At 44.2% G+C, this 16,904-nt stretch overlaps 1 protein-coding gene, 2 long non-coding RNA genes and 1 other non-coding gene across 4 annotated transcripts; 3 read left to right on the top strand and 1 right to left on the bottom strand.

Annotated features, from left to right (window-relative positions):
• Nucleotides 1–4,280: 4,280 nt before the first annotated feature.
• LOC117898665 (serine proteinase stubble) lies at nucleotides 4,281–7,222 on the top strand. The gene is given in 8 exon segments (XM_034808240.1): nucleotides 4,281–4,305; nucleotides 4,608–4,691; nucleotides 4,762–5,357; nucleotides 5,359–6,257; nucleotides 6,320–6,430; nucleotides 6,492–6,804; nucleotides 6,865–6,964; nucleotides 7,020–7,222. Coding segments are annotated over 8 exon segments (2,187 nt in total). The 3' UTR covers nucleotides 7,079–7,222.
• Nucleotides 7,223–7,354: 132 nt separating this feature from the next.
• On the top strand, nucleotides 7,355–7,736 carry LOC117897681. Its single transcript, XR_004649101.1, has 2 exons — nucleotides 7,355–7,443; nucleotides 7,509–7,736. It is a non-coding gene; the product is annotated as an uncharacterized LOC117897681 (long non-coding RNA).
• Nucleotides 7,737–7,765: 29 nt separating this feature from the next.
• On the top strand, nucleotides 7,766–8,199 carry LOC117899726. The gene is made up of 2 exons (XR_004649196.1): nucleotides 7,766–7,947; nucleotides 8,013–8,199. It is a non-coding gene; the product is annotated as an uncharacterized LOC117899726 (long non-coding RNA).
• Nucleotides 8,200–9,844: 1,645 nt separating this feature from the next.
• Nucleotides 9,845–9,917, bottom strand: Trnav-cac. The gene has a single exon. It is a non-coding gene; the product is annotated as a tRNA-Val (tRNA).
• Between the last annotated feature and the right edge of the window lie 6,987 nt (nucleotides 9,918–16,904).

Genomic DNA, 16,904 nt, shown 5'->3' with positions numbered 1-16,904 from the left:
GTCTCCTTGGGCTCTTCTTCTCCGCAGCCCAAGGATTTCCATTTAATTTTGTTTGGGTTTCTCCTGTGCATCGATTATACGAGTATATAGTGTTTTGTCTATAATTTATTTTCGCTTGAATTGATTAGCATTTTAAGTAGGCCAACCCAAGAGCCAAGAGTATTTTTTTGGGGAAACCACAGTCCAAATATGATTCACACTCTGTACTCGATTGTTCGACTGCTGCCTGTCTCTACGAGGAGAGGTTGTTGCCAGAGAGAAGGAGGAATAAAAACATGCATAGGAAGGTTGTGCAAACCGGGGAATACCTGAGGTTGAGCCTCCTATTCGGTGCTTCGACTTCGAGTACGAGTATTTTATGTGGGTGTGTGCTCAATGTAAATTTGCTTAGCCCAAAAGAGACGACGGGTGCAAAGCGCTTTGTTGTTCAAGGTAGGTTTTGGTTTAGTATTTTTGGAAAAATAAATGATTTGACGACTGCTAAGAAGATATTTTGGTATCCATTAACCATCAATGTAGACATCGAAATTTTATAAATTTTAAGTCTTAGAAATACCCCATATCTGATGGTAGCCTCTCTGTAGATTTCCTTCTGATTTAAATCACAGAATTTTAACAAATTTTTGCCAAGAAAACTTACTACAAAAAGTGGGAGTTCTCTTGATTTTTTGGGGGTATCTTTTGGCGTTTTATCGTTTTATCACATGTCTCCGAATTTCCATAAATTTGTAACGAATTCATATAGAAGTCTGTACCTTCTATGGACATGGAATCATTCGGAAAACTCTCGCAAAAAAACCCTCCTCCAATCAATCTTTAAATCGCTTTTTTCTGTGATAAATATCTACTTCATGCCTCTGGGCCCCTGTTGCTTGTCTCTCAGGTGTTAGGCTCTTCCTCTGCCTTCTGGCGTCACAGCTGTGGGCTCAAAGAGTGGGAGCGAGACAGTAACTGCCAGACAATGCCCAAAAGTCTGAAGAAAGTAAAAATCCAGCTACCGTTGCGGCTCTTATTTCTCTCTCACTCTCTGCACAGCACTCCCTCAAGCCCCACTTGGCCCCACTCCTCCAGTCTGCCACTTACTCTCCATTCCGCCACTCCTCTCTCTCTCCCGCTCCACTCGACTCTTTCCACAAACGAAAACGAAACGAAACGATCTGCAACACAAAAGCTGAAGCCAAAGCCAAAGCTGCCTGACAACGACGACGACGACTGCGATTCCATTCCCCACTAACAAAAAACAGATAGTTGTACCATTGCTAAGCCCCGAGACTGAGACTGACTTCGTCGGTGTTTTGTCTTTTGCTGTTTTCAGTTTCAATTTCAGTCGAATTCGGGCAGCAACGGCACACGGAAGCAGGAGCCGCAACACCCCACCAAAAAATATACAAAAAACTTGGCAACAATATTGGAATAATATAATAATAAAATATTAATACAATAAGCAACAAAATAAACTGATATTTTCGTGTGAAATCCAAACACATTGAAGTGAAATTCGCGCTTCAAAAATTTCTCAATCGTCGCATGAAAATAAATAAATATTACAAAATTCAATTAAAGCCAATTGGCAGACTCGTCGTAAACCAAACAGCAACCAAAAATTAAGACTCTTTCTGTCAGAAACAATTTCCATAAAAAAAAACGAACGCTCCAAGTCGAAATTTTTGAACACTTTCATTTTCGTTTCATTTTCGTTGTGTGTCGTTGGGTTTGTCGTCGCGTCGCGCAGACGTGCGGTGTTTCGTTAAGTGTGTTAAATAATAGTAAACAAAAACGAAGTGAACGAAAATCATCTGGCAAATGTTGAAAAACTAAAAGAAAAACGGCCTAACAAAATACGACGAGTCGATCGGTCGCTTGAGATGTTTGGCAAGATGCATTCGAATGCATTTTTCGTGTGTTTAGGTGCGTATTTCCCTTTGTAAGAGCCAAACACAAATTAACAAATAATTAACCCAAATTCCACTGGATAGCATGCGACATTTTGTAATAATTAATGCAGTGATTTAGATTGTTGACAAGTTGTGCCAAAAAATCGAAAAACAAAAGACTTAGGCCACAAACGCTGAATGGACGTTTGATGGAACCGCTTTTCCATGGCGCGGGGGGAATGGGATCTGAATGAAAGCCTGAATGCACTTGGATGATTCGCTTTTTTTCTGGTTTTCTGTTGTGGCAACTTTCGTTTGCCAGCAATAAAACTTCCGGCCACCTCCACGTGACGTCACAGCCAAATGGCAAATGCAAATCGAAAGAGAGAGAGACAGGTAGAGAGAGAGAGAGAGAGAGAGAGAGAGACCAAGGCCAGTCACAGCTACCATCTCCCTCTCTCTGTTGCTCTTTCTTGCGTGTGGAGTGTACGTGTTTTTTCTTGGTATTACCGCAACAGCAGGCCTGACCATCGATTATGCAAGACATACAAAATACCGTTGATGTTGTCAACACTCTCTGGCTGCTCCCCCCTTAGACATTTACTGGTGCCGGCTCGCCCCCCCCGAAAACTTCCAGGCGACGGGTTTATTTATGGCCTGACCATGAAGTGCACACAATTTTAATGCCACCTCCTCCTCTGCAGCGGTTTTCGGAAGTCACGGCAGGCTGGCAGCTGTTTGTTGCACATTGCCCCTGCCCCTGCCACTGCCACAAGCTTCACAAATGATAGTTTTTCCGCCACATGACATCTCTGTGGGTGGTGGGGATTGGATTTTCACTTTCATTTGAGTTGGAAAACCGAGGGAAGAAACAGCTGGCTGTGCATTGATTGGCTTAAGTCTTGTGACTTTTCGTGTCTTTTTGTCTGTTTCAATTTAAGTAAAGATAAAAAATACCATTATACTATCAATTATATTTTTAATAATTTATCAACAGCTTTTTCTGTAAAATGTGAACATTGAAAAATATTAGAAAGAGTTTTTACGGGTGTTAACAATTTTTGAAATAATATTAAGCTGCTGATAAATGCAAGCTTGAAATTTATTTTAGGCAACTTGAAATCAAACCTAGACGGGGAATTTATTTGGAATATACCTATCTACACATGAGCTAGGAAATGCTTCCTATTAGCTTTTCCACAAATCGAAATTGATTGAATATACTCCTATTCCTCTGCCCTTTAAGCACCCACAAGCACTCATGAAAACCCTTAAAAAATCCGTTCGATCTGCTCCAAATAGTAATTTCTGCTTGTTAATTTTCACTTTTATTGATTTCAATGGAAAGTGTGACACCTTTTCCAGGTCATCCTCCATCCATTCATTCAAACAACTCCACAAAAGCATTTTGCCAAACAATGAACCCCAAATAAATGTCAGTGTGGACTGCCGATCTATGCCAAAAGAGTCACTGTCTGCGTCTGCGGGTTGCACCTTTTTTGGGGCCATTCACTTTTGCTCACTCTCAAATTTCTTGGATCTGTGTTTAAGCCCTGTAATTGGCCAAAATGTTTCATTGTGTCTGCTGGAAACCGAAGCAAAGCCAACCCAAGCATTGGCATTGCCATTTTATTCCAAGTGAAAGTGACAAAAAAATAAAAATAATAAAAAGAGCGATCGTCGTTGTTGTAGTGGCGGGGCGGCACTCACGCACACCTCGAGAAATGTTAATGAGCCGCAAAAACCAGACAAAATAAAGTCCAAAAAGACAAAAAATAAATAAAACTTAACCCAAATCGTTGGAAGATTTCAATCAATTTGTTGGTTTTCCTCCTTTGCGGTGGCAGAGCGGTGAAATCTGTTAACGGGGGAGCGGTGGCGACCTTGAGGCAGAGCAGGAACGGCCACTTCCTACTAGTCTGCTCTGCTGATGGGTAGATCCAAAAAGAAAACACGTCGAGTCATTAAGCAAAGTCAGAGCCCAAGTGGAGCCCAACGATCCGCAGAGATTATGTCACGGCAGCCACCAAAAAAATACAACAAGAAAATAACTTAAATAAACATTAAACGCTGCCAAAAAGGCAGGGGAGGGTTGGTTGTGGATGTGAAGTGGAGTCATAACCAGCGACATACTTTCTCATTTTGGGCGGCAAAGTACTTACAGATACAGATGCAGATGCAGATACAGATACAGATACTCGCAATGCGTAATGCCAATTTGTGACATTATTCAACCAAAGACGAGCGAAGAGTTGGGCTGGGTTGGGGCGGAGGAGGAGACTTTGAATAAGGCATTAGCCATTATTTGTTTGCTTTTGCAGTGTGTTAGGTCAGTGATGGATGGCCAGAGCCATGTGAGAATTGAAAGAAAAATGGTTAGTTAGGGTTACTTAAAGAGCGGGCATAATGCTCATAGTTTTCCTGCTTCTGAGTGGCTTATTTATGCGAATTGTTGAAGATTGTTGCAATTTTGGGGCTGGAAATTTATGAGTACTCGACGGATCGCTTCCTGGGTAGAGTCCGGATGGGGAATTAACTCGATTTACTTTTTTTTTTAGCAAGTAAAAGGTTATATACCTTTATTTATAAGTAATCTTGCATAAAATCCATTCATAAAAGGGCTATAAAAAGCGCAAAACTGACGTCAACTGCTAGTAAATAAATAATAATATAGTTTCTGCTCTTGCTATTATCCTTGAAACCTTTTTCTAACCTCTCCTCTCCACCCTTTAGTCCTCTTTGCTGGCTTTTTCTTGGCGTACGTCCACGCCCAAGAGTACGACGACGAGGAGCAGCCGCTGCATCTCACAAACGACGGTAAGTCCACACGCCAAGAGCCCCTGAGATTTGTTGTCGCGGACATTCATATCTTTAACCCTTAAGGCAGCGTCTTTCTTTCAGCCCCAACTCCATGACAAGCGACTGGGCCGCCAGCTGCGTGAGGATCTCGGTCAGAGTCTAAGCTCCGCGAGCAGTGGCAGCGGCAGTGGCAGCAGCAGTCAGTCTGCGTCCACGTACGAGGACGATGATCAGGATGAGGACGATGTGGAGGGCTCCAGCGAGTACTACGACAGCGATGAGGAGCAGCAGGGCAGCAGCGACAGCAGTGGCAACGACTCGCTGCCACGATTGCTCTCCCAGTCGACATTCAATCGGATATCGGAGACCCTCGGGGCCATCAATCATGTGGGACACATGTTGGTGGACATGACCAGGGGGGGACAGGAAGGCGCGAAGACTGAGAGTGAGGGAAGCGATGATAAGAGCAGCACAACCACCACCACAGAAGCGACACCAACAGCAGCCACTGGCAGCAGCACCGCGACGCTCGTTCCCTCCGTGACATCCGCCCCTCTGGGCAGATCGGAGCCCCTGCCCGGCATCTCTGGCAAGCTGCTGGACAGACCAATTACACTCTCGGCCAATAGTTTGCTGCCAGCGGGTAAGCCAGCGAATCTGAGTGCCATTCAGCAGGTGGCAACCAAAGAGGATTGGCGTCGACTCCGCCCCCATGTTCGTGGAGAACAAGGAGCTGAAGCAGAAGAAGAAAAAGAAGAAGAACAAGAACAAACAGAAGCTGAAGCCGAAGCCCAGCGAGGAGCAGCTGCAGGGCACACAACAGATTCAACAGAAGATCAAAATACCAACGACACCACGCACCACCACGACGAGCCCAGGGACAAGCACCAGCAGCACTAGGATTACCCCAGTGACCCTACGACCTCTCGATCAATTGGCTTTGGCCAGCAATGACGAGGAGTCCGGCACTGGCAAGGATGCGGAGAATTACTGCAAGACTCCAAGTGGCCGTGCGGGACGCTGCGAGGATCTCAGCAGCTGCCCAGCGCTGCTCCTGAATCTGAGCAGCCTGCGCGAGTCCCTGTGCTTCAAGAGTCTCTTTGTGCCCGGCGTGTGCTGTCCTTTGTCTTCGGTTGGCACTTCGGAGAGCTCCGCCCTGCAGAGCACCACTCAGAGGCCGCTCAAACTGACTGCCAAACCCACTTCCAGCAGCACCACAAAACGCACCACCGTGCGGCCAGTGACAGCCAGACCCTCGACACGCCCCACCTCTGGCCTGGTGCTCATACCCCAAAAGAAACCAGCCACCACGACGACAACCACAACGACAGAAGTGCCGCTGGAGCCCGAGGGTCTGGATGAGATTGGCAACAATATTGTGGATCCGGATGAGTGCGGACAGCAGGAGTACTCCACGGGTCGCATTGTCGGTGGAGTCGAGGCACCCAATGGCCAGTGGCCCTGGATGGCGGCCATCTTTCTGCACGGCCCCAAGCGCACAGAGTTCTGGTGCGGTGGCTCCCTGATTGGCACCAAGTACATCCTGACAGCGGCTCATTGCACACGGGATTCCAGGCAGAAACCGTGGGTTCATAGTGGTAGATTCCTCAGAATTGTTTGCTGATCCAACGATCCATTCCTTACAGCTTTGCGGCACGACAGTTTACGGTGCGTTTGGGCGACATAGATCTGTCCACAGATGCGGAGCCCTCGGATCCGGTGACATTTGCTGTCAAGGAGGTTAGGACACATGAACGGTAGGTGCCACAGTCCTCCCATGAGCTACAGATAGTGGATAAATTTCCCATTTTGTTGCAGCTTCTCTCGCATTGGTTTCTACAATGACATTGCCATTCTGGTGCTGGACAAACCCGTGCGAAAGTCCAAATATGTGATACCCGTCTGCTTGCCCAAAGGCATTCGAATGCCGCCAAAGGAGCGCCTGCCGGGCCGCAGGGCCACTGTGGTGGGCTGGGGCACCACCTACTACGGTGGCAAGGAGTCAACCAGCCAGCGGCAGGCAGAGCTTCCCATCTGGCGGAATGAGGACTGCGATCGCAGCTACTTCCAGCCTATCAACGAGAACTTCCTGTGTGCTGGCTACTCCGATGGCGGCGTGGATGCGTGTCAGGTGAGGATAACATCTAGAGTATGGATTAGCAGAGAGACTTATAGGGGCTTATCTTTGTAGGGTGACTCTGGCGGTCCTTTGATGATGCGTTACGACTCCCATTGGGTGCAGCTGGGAGTTGTGTCCTTTGGCAACAAATGCGGAGAGCCAGGATATCCTGGTACGTGATTATATGCTATTTTCTGCATCTTTTCTAACTACTTTCCCCCTCTCAGGTGTGTACACACGTGTCACCGAGTACCTGGAATGGATACGGGATCACACGCGTGACTGATCATCCGGATCGGACTGTTCCATTCGCTTAGCCTGTAACTTGTAGCCTAGGTTTAGTTACTTACTAGTCTCTTACTTTGTACTCTTAATGCTCCCTGCTCTGTCCCTGCTCCACTGACGCTCCCTGACCTGTTTCCCTTATTTATTAATACATTTTTCCATTGTTAACTTAATTATTTAATATTTAAACCTTTATGAATAAAGTGTGTCACAGAAATTTGTTATAGATAATCCAATTGAATGTTTTTTAATGCCACACAATTTCCCATTTAGTTACATTTTCATTTAGTTGTGGCTCAGTCATGAAACTCTTCTTCTATTTGTCCGTTTTTGCTCTCTCTTTTGGCTTGATTCAGAGCCTTGTGGGTTAGTTTTTGCATGCAATTTAAACCTTAAATGGTCGCTAATTTATTTATATAATTCTTTTGTAGATTTACAGCTTCCTCCTGTGGATGGGTGCAAGGCCAAATGTCAGCCCGAAAGATGTGAATTTATTTACCAATCACCTGGGGACTGCACAGAAGGATTTTGCTGTCGCTATAAGCCTGAGGAGTAATAAATATCAATAATTGGTAGGGTTTCTACCTCATTGTTCCATTTTGAATATACACGAGTAAGTTGTTATAGATAATTTCAATAAAGATTTCTAAATTCTATAATATTTCGATTTAAATATCACTTGTCGTTCCACTCCATCAATCGGTCATCCTTCATGGCCCTTAATCTAGCACAACGAATCGCTGGGGAAATAGCTTTCTGCAGCCCCCAAACTTTAACCTTCAGTGTTCCATTCTGGCCACATCATGAAGCTACTTTGTTTGCTCTGTCTGCTGTTTGTCCATTTGGCAGAAATAAGTTGTAGAATAAAGTGTAGGACCCTTGCAGAATCTTCCGCACACTGAAGTATCCTATTTATAGATATCCTTATCCTTTAGATGTTGTCCACTCTGAGCCAGAGTGCGAGGCTTTTTGTGTGCACGATGCCTGCTACGACTTGTTCCACGTGAATGGCAGCTGTCCAGGGGAGCTTTACTGCTGCAAGATCCATTTAATGGGCAGATGATTTATTACATTAGTTTATATATTTCCATAAATATGATTCCCCCAATTATCTGATTACTACTCGTCGTTGCGTTGTCAATGGGGGAAAGGGAAGCGTACAGCTAGAACCCGGCGATAAGATTCATTCATTCATTTTATTTATTTAGGTTCCTCTTTATCAACAGATGGGAGGGCGATGATTGTCGTAAACAAAAACGTGAGCTGAGTATATTAAATTTATTTTATTGCATAAGGTTGCTTTTCTTTCTCTGTTGTTGCCGGCTCTCAAACTGCCACTTCTTACTCTCTTTTCTGCCACTTTGTTTGCTCTCTTTCCGCGCCACTCTCTGCGCATTATTCACAGCTGACGGACGCATTTTTAGTCGCTCCTCTCTGGCAGCCGGTTTCTGCGCGTGTTTCTTAGTGCTTTAACAAATGGAATATTACACATAAATCACCTAAAAACAACCCCCTCAAGTAGCGCTAACTGTTTTAAATTATAACACAAACTTCGAGTGATTTACAGCGGTTCTAAATCTTCGAAAATATTCGCAATTACCACAGCCGCGATAAGAGAAAACAATTTCGCGCATTTGTGTATATTGCTTGTGCGTGTATTTTGTTTAGAAAAAGCTTTCATTTGGCAAAGAAAAACGTGTGGAAATAAGGTAAGGTATGGCTAGCATTCACCAGAGAAAAAGCTTTCCTTTTTTTTGGAGGTGGGGTCAAGGGGGTCATGGTGGCGGTGACTCAAAATATTCAAAAATATTCCACCTGACTACAAACTATTTCACAACAAAGTTGTATTTTCGATATATAATTTCTCCAGAGCAATTGCATATTTATGCATTTATTCATATTTGTATTTGTAAAATGTATATTTAGATGAATTTAAGCTTAACATTTGTCGTGCATGGCCTAACATTTTAAGTCGATTGTTAAGCGATAAATTGAATTATGGACATGTATGAGTCAACAACATGTCATGTTGTTGTCAAGTAGTTTAGAAGAGCTTTCTGTTTTTTCATTCACCAAATGGCGTGGCATAGGTGGCGCCATACAAATCGAGCCATACAGTTTGAGAAGCACCTACTGGCACTGGCACTGAAATTACAAAATTTGCATTAAATCAATCAATACGAGGAATAACTGAATATCAATTTTAAAATGCAGTCAAAAACTGTATAAAAAACGGCTGAAGGTGGTTGCTTTTTATTAGAAAAAGTTCCACAGATGCATCAATTTAACTTCAGGCAGCAAAAAATTTATCCAACAATTGCATGGCAGTTCTCAGAAAACACATATGTATGTATAAAACTGCGAATGAATACTATGATGAGTAATAAATAAACAATAAATATCTGATATAACTTCCGTTGTTTGATCAGGGAAGGGGCTACCCTCTGCCGCTATCGGCTTAAGTCTTTTCAACAGCAAAGCGATAAGATTCGCTCCCTTGTAAACAGTCCCAAGAAATTAAAGCTATGAAATTTCCATCAACATTTTAATAATAATCCTAAGAAATAATAATTCAGAATGTTGATCCTACCAAAGTCATTCAATTCAAACTTTTTCTTCCCTAAAATGGACCTTGGAACCACTAAAAATTATATTTCCTCAACATGTCTGTTAAAAATATCACCCAGACTAACCAACAATTATTTAAAAATATTTTAAACTTAAATATTTACAAAAATAGAGCCTCGGACCAAAAAGATTTCAAGCTTGTTCCCGCCCGGGTTCGAACCGGGGACCTTGTGCGTGTGAAGCACACGTGATAACCGCTACACTACGGAAACAACTGAAATTCCGTCGATGCAATGCTGTGCATAGGCCCGCCCTACCCCCTACCCATTCCACAATTACTTGCTGAAATCCATTTGAAATCCATTTCTTCGACTTGTCATTCCACTCTTAATTAGCCGTACCCCCGCCCCCCTACTACCATTGTAGCCCACTTTCAATGGGCGACCGAGACCCACAGGCAGACAATTGGCTGGGCAGAGCCCCAAGGCGACGTAGGAGGGTAGAGTGGAGTGGAGTCGAAGAGAATGGAAAGGCATTCAAGGCATGCCCTGAAACATGCTGACCAGATTATCAGACCAGAGCCAGTGCCAGAGATGGGATGGAGGCTGGAGGTTGGAGAAGGGTACAGTGGGTGGTTGCGTTTCCTTCACCTTTAAATAAATTCGAGCACGCTGATCCTTGATTAAAATTCCTATTGTCCGGAGCCCCAGAGAGACCTGCCAGCCAGCCAGCCAGCCAGCCAGCCAGCCAGCTCCTGATTTTCTACTTTCGTGTTCCCTTTTTTGTTCTGGAACGTAATTAATATGCAGGCCAGAGAACGGTCTCTAACTGCTCTCCGGCACTCGTTATAATTACGCATTTAAATTGGCACAAAGGTTGGAGCCAGAGAAGCAGTGGGGAAGACAGACAGAGACTACGAGAGACTATCAGAGATTGTGGGATTATCCAAAGGCAGAAACACCATCATCTTGAAACTCTATGGCTGAGGATGCTTCTGCTGGCTCTGTTTCTGCCTCTCGAGTGTTTCGCTCTTTCCATGGGATGTGTGTGTGTGTGTGTGTGTGTGTGTGTGTGTGGATTGTGGCCCCACATAAATTTGGGTCAATGGGAAAAACGTCAGAATTGAGTAATTACAACATAATTTTCAATTTTGCAGTTTACGTTGTAAATTAATTTGCGGTCGACATTCCCTCCAACACCGCTCCTCCTCCTGCTGCTGCTCCTCCTGCGCTGGCTCTGCCTCTGACACTGGCTCTGGCGATTTGCTTAGGCTGAATCGTGACTGGGTTTCGGTGTGGCTTGGGGGTCGCACTCGTGCTCAGACTCGGTCTTTCGTTGCGGAATTGATGGGGTTCCGTGGTGGGTGGTGGGTGGTGGTCTGTGGGGGATTGCACAACAATTATAACAACAATTACGGCGACGGACATGGGACATGGCATTTGTGAGAGTATTGTGTTGGGTGCTGTATGCTGCTTCACGGTTGGGGGTCTCTCTCAATCGCACCGTTTGTTGTGCATAATTAATTTGCAGTTATTCTACTGGATCGCGTGTTATTACCCTATATCGTACCCCCAACAGAGAGGGATATACATAAAGAGAGAACGGTAGAGTGGGACCCATTCCCACATGGGATAAAAGGTTAGCTCTATTCAGTGCGTTAATTGGTGGCTGTGGTTTCAAGTGGTAAACGAAAACTATTTCTAGTTCTAAATATAAATAGCTAGTAAAATAATGCAATAATTAACTGAATTGATTTCCCTTTTTAGGGGATTATTTTTTTTATTATTTTGGTTTTAGAATCGCTTAAATATTCCCTGTTTTTAGCGATTAATTTGTTGCTATAAAAGGTTCCTCATTGACCTTTGTTACCCCGTTACGGATCTTAAATCCAACAGCTTCGCCTAAAACATTTTCACAGGGTATCCAAATGTTTGTTGGATGCCAAAAAAACTGTTGACGATTTCACAGTTGAATGGATTTTAATTGAAAGAACTAAAAGACAAGCTAGTGTCAATGACACTGGCGGTACACAGCGAGGGTGAAGAGTAGGGTCATCCATCGAGGGGGCAGAGGCAGGGGGCAGGGGGCAGCAAGCAGTTTCCAGCAGCTGTGACAAGATTCCGGAATCATGTGGGTTGCTGCTTGCTTGCTTATGCAAGGGAATGAAGGCCTGAGGGGGGCATTGGATTGCTGCCGATGGTGGCGTTGCAATAAAAAATTGACCCGAAAATGTGTAACAAATGTTGTGACATATTTTCGCAACGTTTGCTCTCCTCCCGACCGCTCTTTGTACTCTGCCAAACAACAATTTCGAACCCGCTGCCAATGATCCTGAAAAGCGCCAAGCGCAAAAGAGTCTGAAAGGATGCTCCGAATGGGTTTTCCAAAAGGGAGTTTTCCGGGGCAAAACATCGACTGGGATTGGGGTTTCGAGCAACATTTGTTTTCGGCTACATATAACAAGAGGAAAATGTGCAAAAATGAATATGAAAAGCGAAAACAGGGAGGGCGGGGTGTGGGGGTGTGGGGGCGTGTGGGTGTGGAAAATCTGTAGCTGTAACTGTAACTGTAACTGCAACATGGCATGAACTTAATCTGCTGCCGATTGTTTTTCCTACGCTTCTCTCTCTCTCTCTCTCTGTGTGGGGGAAAAATAAGGCACGGCCAGCGGTGGGTGGAGGAATTTGTTGCTCAATTTGTACGCCGTGCATGGCAGGGGTACGGCTGGGGGGAAGGGGATAGCTACTTTGAAAGCAACCCAAATACGGCGCATTTTCCAATATTGCGGCAACAATTTTCATGGATTTTTCGCCATCTTTTGTTTTGCTGTTTTTCTCTTCGGGAATTTTTGTTTGCATTTGGCAACTCTTGGCAATAATAATGAAACCAACAGCAGCAGATTCGGATATGCTACATGGGGTGATAGCGGGGCGGAGGGTGTTCGTGCGGGGGTGTTCATTTAATTGAAAAACAAGGCGTGGCATCAGCGGTGCCACTTAAAGCACAAATTGAGAACAGATGGAGAACGGACGGAGAATGGAGGAGAAAAAAACTTACAATAATTGCCCGCACAACAGTTTGAAATTGAACGAGCCCCCGCTACCCACTCCGCTGAAATGTATTCTGAAGGCGACTCGGGGTCTGCTTCGACTCGAGGTCTGCTCTTCGGTTAACTCTGAGATGATTACCATCCAGCATCCCAGCATCGTTGCTATCGTGCAAAGCGGCAGATAAAGTTTTGCGGAACCACTTAATGGGTTATTTATAGAGTTTCCCCTCAACCCGAAAGGATACTGCCTGGCCTCGACCGGCCTCGACCGGCCCCTGCGAAAAAGTCTGAGTGCCAAAACTAATTAAATTATACAATCAGAAATTTTGCGTAAACAATGCAGTAAATAATATGTTTTTTGTGTAGCACTCGTACTTCGGGTGGGGCGGAGGCAGCTTAACCAGAAGTTAAATTTACTTTCCAAATATGAAGTACGAAAACATAGATTGGAGAAAGTTTTACAGACCCTCTTGGACACTCCCATTGGAATGGGTTTGCAGTAAGCTTAAGACTTTTGTTTAAAGCTTGGATGTTGGGCCCTTTTTGAGTGAATATTTTCAGAATACAAATTAAATGCAGAAGATTATCATTAAAACCAGAAAATGTATAGAAAAATGCAAACAAATTGTCATTTGCTATGCATTAAATATTAAAAGTATTATAATTAAGATCCGCTCATATTCCGATGCCAAGATCCTCTCTTCTTCGATTTCTTAGCTCTGTGCAGCTAATGAAATAAATAAACCAAAAGCACAAATTAAATTCTATTATGTGCATAAACTATAGGCAGATATCATAGTTCGGGTAGCAATAGCAATATAATCTGATATCTCGTTTGCACAAAACCCCAAATGTCTGACAATGAAATGTGGAACCGTGGCGTGGTGATATCTCAAATTCTCAAACGACAAATATGTCTCATAAATCATACTGCTTGCTGTCCACCTTCACCTTCCTTTGTGAGCTGTGGATAGTGTGCTATATTTATATCAATTTGAATGATATACAAATTTGTATTGTAAACAGCTTGGTAGACTGACAATAAACAAGCAAAGAAGGAGGAGGAGCGGCAGCAGCAGGAGACTGTAACCCGATACAAGGATGGTTGCAATTTCTCGCCAATTTCTTTTGTGCTTGGAACACACTACACTTTCCACTCTCCACTTTCCACTTTCCGCTTCCCACTTTCCATTTGCCATTCCATATAAGTAGCACAGTGGCATCTTCTGTCTCTGTTGTCCTGCCACCATGGCGAGCTTTTCTTTGGGTTCTCCTGCTCCTCCTCTCCTGCTGCCACATCGTCATGTTATCTGTGTGTACACCCCACAAACAGGACACATGGGCGCTCGGACACAGGGCAGTGGACAGGCCAAAGAGGCCGCCCCTTCCATGTGAGTGTGTGGAACAAACAAGAGAGAGAGAGCGAAAGAGACCATGGAAACGCATTACCCACCTGAAAACCTCCTCCATTGCAGCGTTGCATTATTCGGTACGGGATGGGGCAGACCTTCATCTTCTCCTGCTGATGCTGCCTGCTGATGGTGCTCCTCCTGCTGCTGCTGCCTGCTGCTGAGGGCAACGCAAAAACCAATAAGTCAAATGACCAAAAAGGCTTAACAGACCATGGCAAAAAAAAGTAAGAGGAAAAAAGAGTGGAAAGTGGAAATGTGTGTGTGGCGCGGAGTGGTGTGGAGAGGGGAAGGAAAACAACAGCAACGTGCAGCTGAAAATCAAGCGAAAATCAGCAAAAAAAATATATATGGCACGATACGAGAGGAAAGCAAAGAAAGAAAAGGAGAAGTGGCAAAAGAAAATGAATAAAGAACAAGGGAAATCGGTAAACTATAATTGAAATATAACGAAGAAGAGATGCTCTAACAGGGAAAGGAAAGCAGGTAGAGCGTTCGGTGGTGCAAATCGAAGCATGTGAGTTCGGTTTTATCCCACTTGAATACACTGCACATTCCCTTCCTTATACATTCCTTTTACAATTATTTAAATAAATATTCCTTCATTTCACTGCATTTGTTGACTCCTGGCCGGAATGGCTTACCGTTGCAATTCCTTTGCTAAAGCCAAGTATTACCTGCAGCTTAAAGCCTTTAACTGCATTGAAAAGCTCTGAGACTCTCCGCTGGAAACCAAAGAATAAATCTCATTGTTGACTGTTTGCTGCTCTGATTGCCGTATAAGAGTCGAGAGATCTATGGCAACGAAGGAGAGAACGGAGCAAGGGTACGATGAGAGACACACACAGTCGGGGCCAGATGGATGTCCCATTTGTGCCAAGTGTGTGACAATAAAATGTTTACTGATAGCCATACCCATTCGCCAGAGACAGCAGCAGGATGGAGGCAGGCAGGAGGCAGAAGCCAGGAGAAACAACCAGGAAAAGCAATTGAATGTGGCACAAAGTGCTCTATCGGTTGCAGGAGTGGGGATTGGCACGAGAGGAGAACTGTGAGGGTGCCATCTATTAGAAAAGGTCGAGCCATCCGTCCACTATTATAAATAATAAATGCTGACTGGTCAGCCCCACACTGTCCCCTCCCACACTCTGCCCCAAGGCGCAACTTTCAGCCAGGAAAAAAAACACAAGAAAGACAAAAACAATTTGCTGTCGCTGAAAAAAAAAAGCCAAAACCCATTCTCCAGTTCTCCATCTCTCCATCTTTGACTTTGGATTGGGGTATTTCGGTCTGCGACTTTGGTTTTCCTGCTTGGGCTTGCAGGAGGTGTTTTTCCGGCTCACGCGCCTCTTGGCTCATAAATCTCGGTGCTGCTCCCAGAGAAAGAAATAAAGCTAAGCGTACGTCTGGTCTGTCCCGCCATTCTGTGTGTCCTGTGGCACCTGGCAAATTGATTTGTTGGTTTATTTGGTATGCCAGCTGGAGGATGTGGACTACTCTGCTCCTTCGTAAATTTCAGGTGTGCCGCCGCCGCCGCCGCCTGTTTGTGTCATAAAATACGAGCCAGCATGAACTGTAGTGTAGTGAAGTGTCCTTCCTGCGCCGTGTCCTGCGCCTCTGCGAAAATGACATTACGATGAAGTTAAGCAGCAAGCAATTTTCAATTGAAAAGTGTCCGGGCGGCAGCTCCTTGTAGCTCTTTGCGGCTCGTTTCGTTCCGTTTCGTTTTGGTTCCTTTGATCGATTAAATTCGATGGCCAGCCAACCACTTAATGCCCTTTAATTTAAATCAATCAATCAATCAAGCCAGAGCCAGCTGCTGTCAGTCAATGGCTTCGAATTTCGGGGCGAGGATTTCCCAGGCTCATTTTCTTCTCATTTATTGTGGGTGGTTGTGGGTGCATAGTTTTTCTTTTCCCATCTGATTTTAAGCAGCTTAAGCAACAGCAAGCGGCAGCCTCTTCGGTTCAATGGCCATGCGCTTCTGGGTCCTGGGCCCTTTTGTCTTTCACTCCTTAAGCTACTTAATTTATTTTCAACCAAATTTTCCCTTTTGTCTTTACCTATCTTCCCTTTGCATATATCTATATGTATGTATAGTATATCCCACTCTCCCTGAACTGTTTCTGTGTTTAGGTTAAGACAATTTAAAGTGGCCCCAAAATTGAAATCAAATCAAATCATTCCCACCCCCCTCTGAGGGACTCCAGTGACCTGAATTTGAGGGACTCTGCCTTAGCCTCAGCTCCTTCCTCTTCCAGCTTCATTTGAATCTGTGCGTTTGTGTGTGTTTGCCTGCCCAACGGACTGTGCATCTGCATCTGTGTGTGTGTGAGTCTTCTACAAAAGGATTTCTGCTTTAGTTTTTGGTCAAGTCTTAAGACACATTTAAGGGGGCGGGCAAGCAACGGGCTGTAGCTACTTTGGGATGTAGAGATTTTATGGAATGTTTAAAGGGCTTGGCAATTATAGTTCTATTTGTGTATGAAAAACCTTTCCATCTCTTACTCTTTCACTCGCTCGCGCGTGTGCCTCGAGAAATGGAATCCTTTAGATAAATTGTGTAAATATGAGTTTCAAAATATGAAAGCTACATTTTGTTGCAGTTGTATCTACACTTTCGCATGGACTAAAGCGTTCCTTGTGAAATATGTGATTTATTTTAAAGAAATCTAGTTGATAAATTGCGACATTTCTTCCGTAATTTTTGCATAATTATCCATTTATCCATTTATCCTTTCATTGTTAAATCAGCTTTATTTGACTGCAATTTGTTAGACAAATAATTCACTTTATAGTTG

Source organism: Drosophila subobscura, chromosome O (genome assembly GCF_008121235.1).
Source record: "Drosophila subobscura isolate 14011-0131.10 chromosome O, UCBerk_Dsub_1.0, whole genome shotgun sequence".
Classification (NCBI taxonomy): domain Eukaryota; kingdom Metazoa; phylum Arthropoda; class Insecta; order Diptera; family Drosophilidae; genus Drosophila; species Drosophila subobscura.
The sequence above is the reverse complement of the archived record's forward strand: the minus strand, read 5'-3'. Positions and strand labels throughout refer to the sequence as shown.